This window comes from Thermobia domestica, chromosome 3, assembly GCF_964235325.1.
Source record: "Thermobia domestica chromosome 3, izTheDome1.hap1.1, whole genome shotgun sequence".
Classification (NCBI taxonomy): domain Eukaryota; kingdom Metazoa; phylum Arthropoda; class Insecta; order Zygentoma; family Lepismatidae; genus Thermobia; species Thermobia domestica.
Window position 1 is genome coordinate 143,291,513 of NC_137456.1, and position 14,700 is coordinate 143,306,212.

Below are 14,700 nucleotides of genomic sequence, written 5' to 3' on the forward strand. Positions count from 1 at the left end.
CATTTTTAGATTTCGTATAAAGATTTATATTACTCAACAAATCTACATATTAATCACCGAACGAGGATATATATATATATATATATATATATATATATATATATATATATATATATATATATATATATATATATATATAGATAGATAGATATAGATATAGATATATATATTAATCTTCTCTGATATCACCCCTGCACTTTCAATACCATGCCATCTTTTCTTCTTGTCCTCCTCTTTCTCTTCTTCTTTCTCACTTTTCTTCCTTCTCTTCCTGCTCTTTTTCTTGTCCTTATCACTGTAACCATTGTCTTTCAATTGTTCCCATAGTCTTTCTATATCTTTCTCCTTTTGATCTTATTTCGTATTTATCATTTTGATCTTCTCTTCCATATTTCTAATGAAATTAATTTTTGTTCCTTCATCTATATCACTTCTTTTATTGCAGTAAACTTCTGATGCACATTCTTTTTGAAACCACGATGTTATAAAATTTCCTTCCTTTATTCTTTTTACTTTTCTATCTAAGAAATTTATTACACCTTCTTTTTCTATTTTCTTCTCTAACATGATACCTTTTCTTTCATCATTCAATTCTCCAATAAATTTCTCCAATTGCCTTCTGGTTCCTTTCCATACTCCAAAACAATCATCCACATACCTACAGAACAATATTAATTTATCACCACCTTTTTATATCACTGTTTTCTCCCATTCATTCATTACCAGATCTGCTATTACTGGGCTTATACATGATCCAATGCTCAACCCATCTTTCATTTTCACTATCCTATCACTTATTTTGCAGAAACTATTGTCCCACACAAACCTTAAAGCTTTTTTCATTTTCTCCTTTTCCCAGTTTTCAATTTTTCTGTCCTTCATCACCTTGTCTACTACTCTTAGAACTTCTTCTCTCTTGAGACTGGGGAACATATTTTTCACGTCCACACTAAATATAACAGTCCTTTCTTTTCTGGTTCCTAAACCTTTTATCAATTCTTTCACTTCTGCTGAATTAACTACCCTCTTGCTATCCTGAATTCCTCTGAGAGCTTCTGCAATCTTTTTAATCTTTTTCTCCAATGCTTCCATGAAATTACTCCTACAGTCTAAAACCGGTCTCAGTTTTACTTCCTTCTTATGAATTTTAGGAAAACCTTTCATCTTCGGTATCCTTCCTTCTTCATCAATAAACTTTGATAATCCTTTCTTCTTACTTTCTTCTATTACCTGTCTTCTTATCTTCTTCTCTTCTTCTTTCCCTGCTTCTGATATTTCCTCATATGTACTGTCATTCAACTGCTTAAGCTTCTCTTCATACCAACCTTTCTCCATAACCACTATTGCACCTCCTTTATCCGCTTGTTCTACCACTATATCCTTCCTGTTTTTAATTATCTTTAAACCTTGTAATTCATTTTCATGTAGATTAGATTTCTTTTTTTATATACATTTTTCACTAATTTCACTATTTTTCTTCTTACTTCTTTCACCTTCTCTTTATCTTCTATCTCCTGTAAAGCTTCTTCTGCTCCATAATCTATACATAAATATAATTTGTACAATTAAACTTTTACTATACTGATTACAGTTGAGTTGAGTTGATTTTAAGTTTAACGTCCGTTCACCAGCGAGGCTATATGAGACATGGACCTACAGATTAACGTCGAATCCGAACCACATGGGCTCCTGCCGGGAATCGAACCCGGGTCTTCCATGCCAGAGGCGCGTACGGTAACCGCTTAGCCACGAATGAGCTCTATACTGATTACAAAAATAAATTTCTTCACAACTAGATGTGAACATGTAGTATTTCTTTGGCTATTCAACTTTGGAACAGAGCTCCTTGGTAGATAAGAGGTTAGCACCCACCTTTGGCGTAAATCAGTAGGTCCACGTCTCATATAGCCTCGCTGCTGAACGGGACGATAAACTTAAAATCAACTCCAAACACCATGCTCGTGGGTTTTCTCTGGTTCTTCCATTTCCTCCCACTTTCTTGATTCCACCATTATATTCATTTCTTATCATTACCGTCCTCTTTAGCCAACCGGCATAATCGCGGGACGTAAAACTCCAAGATTTCATTTCATTTTTTTTCAAAATCAACTCAACTTTGCAACAATATTAACAACTATTTTCAAAATATTCGTATACCGTATACCTATGTCTATATATCTATCTGTAAAAAAAATGTTCAAAAATTATTTCAAAAGGTAAGCCGTTTTCCCGTGATCATGAGACAACATTGATTTGAATGTGGAGGAAAAATCATACGAATTTTCCCCTTATCGGTTCGAAGTAGAATTTTTTAAAACACTAGCACACAGGGGCGGATCCAGGGGGGGGCGATCGGGGCGATCGCCCCCCCAGAAGAAGAAACTTCCTTATTTTATATATATAAATAAAACCCATCCCAAAGTTTGGAGTATGACAACTCACCGCCCCCCCAGAAGTCGGTCCTGGATCCGCCCCTGCTAGGACACGAGTTTAATTATTTTTAATCAAAAGTTTATATACCAAGTTTCGTTTTGCTAACTTGAGGCTTCCCCACGTTGAGCTATAGGTCCATGTCATATAGCCTCGCTACTGAAAGGAAAGCTGAACTTGACCCAATTAATAAACCAACAAAACAATTTTTAGATTAGAAAATTGGGTGCGCAGTTTGTGACACAACATAATTGTTGTGCAACTAAATTTACACATTGTACGGAGACACAGTAATCCGTTCAAGTAAAAGCAGTTTGCTGATACTACGGAGCTTATAAATACACCGTACTGGCAGTATAGTATGTAGGTGTTATTGAACGAACATTGACAATCACAATACAGCTTTCGATATATATCCAGCGTTGCCTTGTATTGCTTCCCAAATCAGTGCGGTAATCTTCCTGTCATCAGTGAAGTTTTGTTGACCTCGGCGATGGACCACCCTCCAGTAGCTTCCAAAGAGGAACATATCTCAGAGGGTTCTTTCAACCGAGGAAACGGTTCAAAATCGCAAGAGCTCATATCTGACTAATATGGAGAATGTATAAGGTTACCTGACAAACAAATAATCGGATACCGAATTAAACTCCCTAGTCTAATCATTTACTATACGCTCGCATAGGCTTTCCAACTTTAATACTCACCATCTTGAAACATTACGAATTTGCTATGTTAATTAAAAATGTTCAAAGAAATTGAGAGCATATTGCCTCACAAGTTACAATCCCATATATGGCGACCACTAGATCGATAATAACAAAGGACATTTTATCAACAATGAAAAAAAATGGATTTCTTTCAGTTGGAAAGTAAGACAGAAATGCTATTGTTTTGTTTCAAAAAGGACAACTTTTTTTTTTTTTCAAAACGAGTGTTATATTTTTAAAAATACGGCAACATAAAGCAGAAGCGGAGACAAGTTGCAGAATATAATCTTGGGTTATCTACTAAGACCAGTTATGAATAAAATCTTTCTACACCCCTATGCTTTTTTTTAAAAAAAGAAAAATTATAACCCAATGTTGACGCTGCTCTAGGAGGAAAATAAAGAAGTGGGAAAATATCTTACACTTGTCATTATGCCTTGTGAACCCAGAGGATAAGAAAAATATATTTTCTGATACGACAATCCAGTGGTTCTCAACCTAATTCCTATCACGACCCCCATTTTATCACATCCTCTTGTCAGCGACCTTCTTATAATTTCTGGTTTGTAATAAGCTTGTATTGGATTTTGAATACCTATTGAAGTGATCTCATGATATCTACCTATTTCTATAATAGTAGAATCCTTTTGTTGTTTATAGTGGATATAATAACTTCCCTAAAAGCGAATGGATTGAAGCCAAATTTGGCCAGTTCATTCATCATTCGCTCATCTTCCCCCCATGAAACCCACTCGCAATTCCCTAGGGGTCACGGCCCTGAGATTAAGAAACCCTGCGACAATCAATACATAATTATTTATTTTTATATATCTACTTGATATTCGAAACCTCGTGCTCCTAAAATACTCCCTTGTACCGTACAGGAAGGCTGCTGCTATTTTTAAAATAATGACACCTACGTCATCGACGCTTATAGTTTTATAAATAGGCGAAACACTTCTTTAATCACTGCAAAATACGAACAGCCAAAACAATCGTCGTTTTAATGACCCTTGGCTTTAAGTGAACTTAATTATCTGTTTTCTGTTAATGATGAGACAATGCGAAAAGGTGATACTGATAATAATGCTGGCGGCATTAACACATCTGCCATAGGACCTTGTTCACACAGACATAACTGCTTTCGATTGTATGCGCGTCATAAGTTATCTGTTTCCATAAATTACTTCAAAAACTGCTTCTAAAAATACATCGTTACGTTCTCCAAGGTTATACTTGGCTTCCGGTGCTTATGAGGACTTTTACTTCACTATAGTCTCAAGTGCTGTTCACAATAGTTCGCAGATTTCAGAAAGAATTCATAAGAATTATCCATACTTACTTTCGAGAATTATCTCTCTTCTATGCTAAAAAGCAGGTTTCAAATTAAAACTTTTATGAAGTATTAACACTCACTACGTGAAATACAACTTCTAAAGGTTAGGTGTGTATGTTTATGTCCAGTTGAACGTTATTGCGTCATAATGTTCGAAGTGTTATTTTGTCTAGGATTATTCCTTAACTTTTGTTCTTTGTCTTTAACAGAATCAAGAATTAATTAATTAGTTGAATTAAACATGAGCGGGAACACGTATTCCAACCGTGACTTCCAACCAAATTTGGAAATATTATTATTAAGAGAGGTAAGAGGAGAGGGCGAATTAAAGATGATTTTTTTTTCTAAACTTAAGTGTACCGGTATATCGATTTAATAATAATATGACTCTCGTAGCAGAATCTCAACCGAAAATTAACAGAATTCGAGAAAGAAAGAAAAAACTGAGGAAAAAAAACTATGGAATGAAAGTGTTAGCAGCAGACGAAAGTACTGCGATTTGAATCAAGAGAATGTGTCACTCTAAAATTCCAAAGGGGAATATCTGACTAAGGTAAACGCACCGGATTTCGAAAGGTTAAGGACCTTTTTAAAAATCAATTGCCTATTGTGGCCATAATATTGGTCGGTGTTGGCCCATTCTTTTCTTTGAAATGTACAGTCTTTACTACTACTAAAAGTCACTTCAAGGCTCAAACGCTAATGTTAAATTTTTTTATGAAACTGGAACTCGCCAATGGAACCCGAATTCGACACACTTCACCTGGTTTCGACAGTTACGCTATCTGAACTCGACACCTTCAATTACATCCATGTAAAACATTAAGTCAGCATTATTATTAGTAGTAATCTCTTCTCAGCTTCAAATATTGTTTTATTATTATGCAGAAATTATCAGATGGGCTAAAGAATACAACTTAAATTTTCTGAACTGAGTAATTACTTTGATGATCCTCAATTCGACATGCAGGAACCTGATTTCGACATTCCATATCGAACTGAGGTTACAACTATCGGAGAATTATACAACAAATAGCTTTATGAAAGACTTTGAACATACTTGTACGTTTAGATATTCAGTTAAAATTATATTTGCACTACTGAGCATGAATTCGACAACCTTGTCGAAATCCGGTTCACGTTACAAATAAAGGCTCCTGTTTTCGACAACCCCCCGTTCATGTTACATCACAACCTTTGTCCTCACAGAAGAAAACAAAACGCACTGATTGAAACTCCTTTACAACATTAAAGTACCACTATTTGCTTGAAGCAAACCTAACTTTAATAAAAGTCTTACGAAAATAACCTGCCGTCTTATGTTTTCCTTAAGATTATGTGTTTTTTCTCGAAGAGTGTGTCACACACACAACAATGTACTTCTTTTCTCCATACATATGACTCTACTACTGTAACCGTGCTTTTGACACGAGAAAAGACACTCCCATAATGTTGCCACTTCTATTCACGATCGCAGGGAGACATCTTACGCTTATTTCACAACATTTAAGCACAGGTATGTCGAATTCGGGTGCCTGTCGAATTCAGGCGCGTTTACCTTAGTCTCCAATAACTAGATAATTAATCATGTTATTAATGAAGATATTAAATATGAAGGGAGAATAATAGAATTATAGGCAGGGTGCAGCCAGCAAGTTGTTTCAGAGACGGTATGACTTTTTCAGGGTGGCCGGACTTCTTATATACTAAAAGCAAACCAAAAGACTTCTTTCAGAATGTAAAAGCATTAATAACCCACCATACATACATTTCATATTACAAATATATAGGCCTATATTATTGTTATTACTATATTTTCAGCATGCTATCTTATTCAAACACTGGTCTTGATAATGTGTAAAATTAGATCACAGAAAACGCATCAATAAGCTATTCATAAGAAAATAAAAATTATTTATGAAAGTCCATTTGTTTGACTGAGTTTATATGGTTTTAAGAAATCGAACTCAGACATTGTAATGCAACAATACATTAACAAATTCCTAACTGTGTACTTCGAGTTGAGCAAATGAGAGTAAGAAAGGGAATGCTTAACTTCAGTCGTTTTAATTATTGTAATAAAATGACGTGATTTAAAATGTTGATTTCAAATATGTTTCATTCATATTCTGAGTTGAGTTGATTTTGAGTTTAACGTCCCGTTCAGCAGCGAGGCTATACAAGACGTGAACCTACTTTTTAACTTGGAATCCGAACCATATGAGCTCCCGTCGGGAATCAAATCCTACGCCAAATTCTCGTACGCTTCGTAAACATTCTTGTTTTCCTGTAAGTATTGAACAAGATTAATGAACTTAATAAACAAATAACAGGCAAACCCCATTTTGGGAAATCCAGGAAACTGTACTAATTTACCCTACTCCTTTGACTACACCGCTGAGAATGGAAAGGAGAAAAAGGTATTTTTTTGAGTTGATAAGCAATGTATTAGAAAAACATCATACAATACAGCGGAGTCAGCTTCATTTCGTGTGGAGTATATTGTGATGGACGGACGAAAGACGCGGAAGTCACTAAAAACTCTGGGAAACGACAGACACTGTTCGAAAAGTGGATAATGGAACAGAGTAGATAAGTATAAGGATAAAACGAGAAACCAAAGAAGAACTAGCAAAATACAGAGAAAACTAATGATAGTTGGGATAGTTAAAAAGAGGGACTGTGATAATGGTACGACAGAACGTAGAAGAGTGAAATAAAAGATTGCAATTAAAGAGGGTTATTCTTAATCAAAATTTCAAAGAAAAAGAAAATATTAGAAGGAACTGTAGAGTATAGAAGCTTCTAAATTTGGGAAATGACTTATCAATAAAGGTAAAATATTTACTATGATAACATCATTTGAAGTGTAAAAGGGTGGTAAGATAATACAACAACGAACTGGAAAAAGTGATTGTAGATATGAAAATAAACAAACATATCTATAGAAAAATGGGTCGAAATAGCACGTGAGAAAGCAAGAAAGGCACTGATATAATAACGAGTGTCTCAAGAACGCAGAATCGCCGATAGTTTAAAAGATTACATAGAAAGTCATATCCGACAAATGTAATGACCTTCAGATAGAAGCGGAGCGGTTACCGAGATAACGTTGCTCTTCTATTTAAAAGAAAAAAATCAGAACAAATTATCCAATAGATATTTTAAAATTCTCAACTGTGTGCTTCAAGTTATCCAAATGAGAGTAACAAAGTAAATGATCAACTTCAGTTCTTTTAATAATTTTAATAAAATGACATGATTTAAGTTTTTTTTTTCTTTCATATTCTTTACAAACATTCTTCATTTCTTGTAAGTATTGAACAATTTAAGAACTCAGATGAAACCCATTTCGGAAGGTAGGGGGATACTCATTTGCCCCCACTTCTTATGACATTTGATCGTCTTTTACAACTGGCAAAATAACATATGGATATGTATCCAGTGTTTCCAGATCCAAAAATCAAAATGTAGCGAGGTTGTGCTCTAAAAGTAGAGGTTTTGAACTATTTGTAGCTCAAACATAAAAATGAACTATTTTGCTGCTATACACTTTTACTAATCATATATACACATGTAGATACAGTATATCCTTATCGATTTAATAGAAACACCTGGAGTTGGAAATACATCAGATGTCTGGGTTGGCAACAGGCCATACTGCATCATGGTCAGAGAACTGCAGTATGGAATGAACTGGCTAGACAGTGATAGTATGTTATGTGGGACCTTTCTGATGTTCAAGGAGACATGTTTGCTTAAGTCAGTTTTGTAGGGTCTTAAATACACTTTACAACGTTTACAGTATGCCTTTTTACTGATGTTCCTCACTTCTTTAATTCATTTGCTAAATTCTTTACCTGGGAGCCACGAAATTTGAAAGTTTTTATTATAACTCCACTCACTCATTATGTTAATATGGATGATACAGTAATACAATTAAATTTGCAATATTTGCGTTTACGCAGCTCTGTACAGGACAATTATTAGGTCTAGGTACTAACTATGACATGAACACAGTCTAGTTCTAGTTCTAGTTATCTCCCTTTTGGGAGATTTATAAAGAAAGTCCCGGCCTTATAGCCCAGTGGACTGCTTCACTAAATTTGTTTTAAATTATTTTTGCAAACGTAGATTTGAATAAAATGGCGCGTTCCAACATGGACGAATTCGCCTGTTCTAAGTAGATTTGTTTTCACACAATTTGTAAAATTACTTGGGGGTTAGAGGCTCAGGACATATAAAAAAGATGTAATGATATATAAAAATTGTAAAGAAAGTAAATTTTGTCAAAATTTAAAATTATGTAATAGTTCACAATTGCACAATTGAAGGAGCATGATACTCCAGATGTAAAGATGTCCGTCGCCATCTTGTTCCCCTACTAATGTGAACACAGTCAGTGATACTGCAACAGTACAAACTCAACAAAAGTATAGTGTTGTCAGATCTAGAGATCAAAAAGTACTAAAACACAAATTAAACTAGTATCAAACATGTTCGTTTTACTAAAATTATTGTTCGTTGTGAATAGAATATTCAACAAACAAAACTTTTATTGTATTAATAATTTGTGATTTAATATATGAAAATAAGCACTATTAAATGTTATAGGCTGCAGATAATTAAAAATAGCCCAAAAGTAGCGTGTCACCCAATTTGAAATTTTAGTAGCGAGGGCACTTAAAAATTCGCCCAATTCGCTACTTGTAGTCCAATCTGGCAACACTGTGTGTATAACAGTTGACTAAATCTTGGATCTCCGGATATGTAAAGAAAGAAAAACTCTTGACACAGTCTGCTTTAGTAGTGTAATAAGTTTAGGATGGTATCACAGCACTATTTAAACAACACTCAAATTTAGGATAATAGCAAGACCTGCAACTTATATCTATTTTAAATTGATTAATAATACAATCTGTGAACAATACAAGAATGACACTACAGATAAGAAATTATACAGAGCTATAGTAGGTCAATTGATTTGTAATTTAACGTTCATTTTCAGTACGAAAAACATATGAAATGTGGAGCTACATATCAACATGGGATCCGAAACATATGAGTTCTCATCGGGAATCGAGCCCGGATCTCCCACTCCAAAGGCAATGCGTTTGCTAGTATATATCAACAAGAAAGTCTCAGAGCTGGAGCAATGAATCACTCTTTAAAAACTGCATAACGAAGAATACTCACGTCACGACTGAATTTCTTTCCTAGATTTTTTGTTATTAAAGTTTTAGGATGACTAGGGCAAACAGACTAATGCCTCTTTGTGACCAAGTGGCTAAGCACTCATTTTCTATACATGTGATCCCTAATTCAATCTCCGATCTGGGTTTCTCTCTCGAAAAGAAGCTCCAGTAGTGCTACGAATCGCACTTTAAGCAGTAGCTCTGTCTCGTATAGTCAACTTAACTTGTTTCCCTCGACACAATTGTTTTCATTGTCATCATTTTTATGTTTCTCATCATCTTAGCCTATACAGCAGAACATTTGGACATAAAACATAATAAAGCAAACAATAAAAACATTGAACAATCATGCGATTATATTTTCTGGCAAACCTGCAATAAATAGAAAGGGTAAGAAGGAGCTATGACTCTGAAAGTGAAAAATCTGTCACACAGTCTACTTCGACGAGAATGGTGTACAAATATAAATGTAATAATACTAATAGTATAAACACGTGTAGCATTAACTTCCCAGTGACGCATTTTGCTTTGATAATACCTTGTGAATGCATAGATCGATTAGAATATAACTCTATCTGATTGAAGAAAATCGATGAAGTATCTGTTGAAAATGAGATCAGCCCATCCATTTTGAAGTTTTGACATCTGTGATGTAATCAGAAGAAGGAAAGCATTTTCTAGAATGACTGAATGTAATTGCATAAGCCACAAACGGTGAATAATTGAAAGTAGTAACACACAAGAAATAAAATTACTAGTATGAAAAATTAAGGTTTCAACTGATCCTGTAGTGAATTATGGCATATAGTATTTCCTAAGAAAACTCTGCAACTTTGGGTAAATGATAAGCTGCCATATTTGTATAATGAAGAACTACGTTCTCTGAATCGAAAACAACATTTACAATAAAATAATGAAATGGTTTCCTGTGACGTTCACTGGTCATTTCAATTTTCCATTGTCAATATAAACCGAATAATCTATACTGAAAGAAAAATAAAAATATCTATTAACTATTTATGAGTTAACATGTACATACAGAATATTGTTCGATTTGTATCTTAGCAAGTTTGAAAGGTATTCACTTTACGAGAAACTCAGCGTCACCGCCAATGATCTTCTATTGGACCCGCAGCACTATGGACTATTGCCCAACATCAAGGTTTCCATTGAAGCAAATTTCGCCGAAGCACGGCCAGGGAATACTGATCCATTCTTCCCTACGAACTTTACACAGACCAGTGAGAGTGAGCAGACGCCGATGCTAGAGACGTTTCTTCAACAGGCCAAACCCACAGAAATCCATTGGATCGGCATCAGGACTGTCCACTGAAATGTTTACAATTCGTAATTCCCGTTCCATTTTCTGAAAGAAAAAGAAAAAAATAGAAATGCAGAGATGTTCTGGCGGTATGACTTGAAGTATTGTCTATTTGGAATCCTTACCTGTTTGGCACTCGCATCTTACACTTGTGGGATATCGATCTGAAAGATAAGTGTCATAATGGATTCCTATCTCTTTCACGTTTTTATCAAGCTTACTTATCAGTAACATCCCTGCATAACTGTATTCCATAACAAGCATAAACCCACATGGAAAACCTTACCACCAGTGGCGAACGAAATTGCAGCGGTCTTTGGCATCGCTGTCACGGTATACCAGCCCCCTACTGTGGCTACCAAAACTAAGATTGATCCATGCTTCATCCATTATGTTGACTGCCTGCCACTGACTCCGACAGGTGCTTTTCGTACAATCACTGCAGTTCGTTTTTCGCAATATGGCGCAGAAGAAGGAGTACGCGAGCTTTACGGACGCTCCTCAGCCGAGTCCATTTGCAAATGGCTGTGTTCACAGTTGAATATGCTAAATTGAATCACTGGCCTATCACACATTGGCTCGGTGGATTTTCCTGACATGCCAATTAGCGAAACCTTTACAGCACTGCGGGTGTTACCTTTCTTGGAACCCTCTTTCAAGTGTTTTGTCACGGGCTTCTGGTTTTGTAACGAGACACAATATCTTTTCAAAGTAGTCACCCCGAGAACGAACCCATTCTCCGAACACTTTTAAACTATGCATAGGCTATGTAGCAAAAACTAGCATGGAAAAGGGTCATGATATAGCCTTTTTCATAACAATTTAATTTAGAGACCATTGGAGGACATACTAATGATCACTCAGCATACGCGTTGTTCTAGTATCATTCCATAGATTGTAGTGATCTGACTCTGAAATACGCCGAATAGCCTGTATAAAATCGCTCAGATCACCTAAAGTACAACAAAATTAACACTTCAAAAACTTGATTATGGAAGAAACGGCGTGATCGTCTGTGGAAATATAGAGGGGGGGAAAAGTTTTTTTTTTTTTTATGTTAAAAGCCAGTTGGTCTATGGCTTTTACCATCCTAACATATGTCATTTTCTTATCATTAATCTCACTTGTTTACTTTTTACTATTGCATTGTGGTGAGAAACTTCTCTTGCTTTATCTTTATACTTTCGTTATCTAATTGAAACTTAACATTTTAAGTAGAAGAAAATAGCTGCTTAAAAATCTCAATTTGAACAAAGTAGAACTTAAATAGATTTTATCTTTGTGTTTGAAGACATTTACTAGTTCATATCGCGCTTCTTTTAATCTAGAATAACACCTTTTTCTTTTCTTTTTTTTTAAAGGTTTCTTACTTTAGATTAAATGACGTTCCTAACTACAAATACCATAGATTAAATAAAGAATTGTATTAAACAGAATTAATTACAATGGGGAAACAATTTAACGTTGTTGTTCATTTAACATATGTTCACAATAAAGCATTACATCAGAACAATCAAACATCATTACTATCTAAGACTTGGATAATTATCACATAAAAACGTTAGGAAAGAAAGAGGCAAACATTTGAGAGCTTGAAAACTGCGAAAATATGACGTAAAAATAAATTCTTTATTTCCCCCGAAAGAATCAGGTAGAGTGACCATTTTCAAACGTTGTACCCTGGTGTACTAGTGGCATGATGGATCCCTGGTATGATGGGAATAAGTCAAAACCACCGCCCGCTGGAGTCACTCCTCTCGCTTGCTCTCTATAGAGAACGAGCGAAAGGAGTGACTCCAGCGGGCGGTGGTCAAAACATTGAAACTAAAATACACTCTATAGAAAAGTAGGCTATATTATTTATATTTTTCAAAATGATAACAATAACTACTTTTTGTCTTTTACATTCAGGGAGTTGTAGTTCCGTAATGCATCTGCGTACTATTAAGGATCTTTTCAGAAAAAAACGTAGACAATCAAGAGCGTGTCTTTCTTACAACTATTGTCCTTTATTATGACTTGTTAGACTATTATCCGTACTGTTTGTTCTGAAACGCCGATTAGCGACAGTAAACTGACTTTCTGTCCTGTTCGTTATTAATTTTAGCTGCCGTTGGCAACATACTGGATAGTGGTCACCGATTGACAAGGCTGTATGGAAGATAGTAATGGGCACCTTGATTCCTTTTCCGGAATCGATTCCTTCCACTCAATCCCAAACAAGAATTCGTTCCTCCAGATTGAATCCTTTCGTTCCAACAAGTTGCATAATTCCAGGTTCCTTAGTTTTCAAGAAAATTGTTAGCACCAAGAGTATCATAGCTCGTATAGCACGATGATTCACACATATTTTATGAGTCTCATTCATTAGATTTGACAATCATGATTTTGCATTATTTGAAAAATCCACAATTACGAGTATGAGTAAATAGTTTGTACCTTTGGTAAATTAACATGTAAGTTTATTATTCATCTCTGTATACATATTATTCAAAAGTCTTGCAAATGTGTACACAATTCATCAGTTTGGGAGAGGGATCAGGACGCCCTGTACCCAATTCGCACTTTGTCCCCGATTATGCGTTCCCCTCTGAAAATTCTAGACTTATATTAGCGTTTAAAGAAAATATGTCCAAAAACGTTATTTATAACATCTGGAACTGTTTTCTTACTGCACAAAAGCAGAAGTGACGAACAAACGCTGCAGTATGTTTAAGGAGACTATCTACTATGTTTACATTGAGATAACTTATTATCCACTCCTTTCCTTACAGCCTATCCATTTTTGTTTATGGACAGGGCGATGGTTATACCAAGAGATATGGCCCTTGATATATATATATATAAACACTTTAACCTCGTTAATCCGAATATTTGTTTACTCGAGTTGTTCGAATTATCAAAAAGTTCGGATTACTAAGGAATGCTTAAAACCACCCGAAACAAGCTTAAAATATGTACACAAATTTACTGACAGTATGTACACCGTATTCTGAAGCAAGTTTTCCTAAACTTTCTCCATTGTCCAGTCGCTTGATAATCTTGCACTTGTCTTCTAAAGTTAGAATAACATGTTCCCTTTTCAACGACATCTTGGCAAAGCACACCTGACTGCACGCAACTATAGAACGTAATGTACTAAATACTATACATCCCTGAAAATGGACTGACTGACTAATTCCGACAGTTCTGTTTGCATTTGTTTACGGGGTGACATAAAAATGTAAAAATACAGTGCGTATGTACAGCCGACGCGACGACTGAAGGCCGTTCCGAGTAGCGCAGCGTTCGGAGTACCGTGCATGGCGATTAACGAGTTTTTACTGTACTTTTGAAACAAAGATGTCTAGTTCCATTTTCATTGCATTTCCTCTCAACAAGTACATAATCTGACAAAACTGCATAATAGTATGTGTTTTATATACATACTGTGTTTCTTGTTTTTTTTTTTTTTTTTAAGATACTTTATAAACCAAAAATTCTAATTCTAATGAGAAAGAGAAAGCACACTATGATTTCTGTACTGTGCTTTTCATCTTTTATTATGTAACAAATAAACTGGTCGCAGAAAACAGTTGGTTATCATTGGATATATTCAGTACATTGCCCATAGGTATAACAATCTCTGTCTTTTGGTAATTATACAGAATGTACAGCGTACCAAGGGCTGAAATGCCTGCTTGCTAAAAATTGCTCAGGGATTCTTCTAAT

At 35.1% G+C, this 14,700-nt stretch overlaps 1 protein-coding gene across 1 annotated transcript; it reads right to left on the bottom strand.

The window, feature by feature from the left end:
• Positions 1-646: 646 nt before the first annotated feature.
• On the bottom strand, positions 647-14,081 carry LOC145681978 (uncharacterized). The gene is made up of 4 exons (XM_081753579.1): positions 13,961-14,081; positions 1,485-1,540; positions 886-1,398; positions 647-658 (listed from the first exon to the last, which is right to left on the bottom strand). The coding sequence occupies exons 1-4, from the start codon at positions 14,079-14,081 to the stop codon at positions 647-649; spliced, it is 702 nt and encodes a 233-aa protein (XP_081609705.1).
• Positions 14,082-14,700: the final 619 nt, after the last annotated feature.

What these genes read in the sequence shown, in the direction of transcription:
- LOC145681978 (XM_081753579.1), bottom strand. Translation starts at nt 14,081, where the DNA reads ATGTCGTTGAAAAGGGAACATGTTATTCTAACTTTAGAAGACAAGTGC. An exon ending in ATACGGTGTACATACTGTCA is followed by an intron (nt 1,541 to 13,960) that starts GTAAATTTGTGT and finishes ATTTATGTATAG; the next exon opens with ATTATGGAGCAGAAGAAGCT. An exon ending in ATAAAGAGAAGGTGAAAGAA is followed by an intron (nt 1,399 to 1,484) that starts GTAAGAAGAAAA and finishes CAAGGTTTAAAG; the next exon opens with ATAATTAAAAACAGGAAGGA.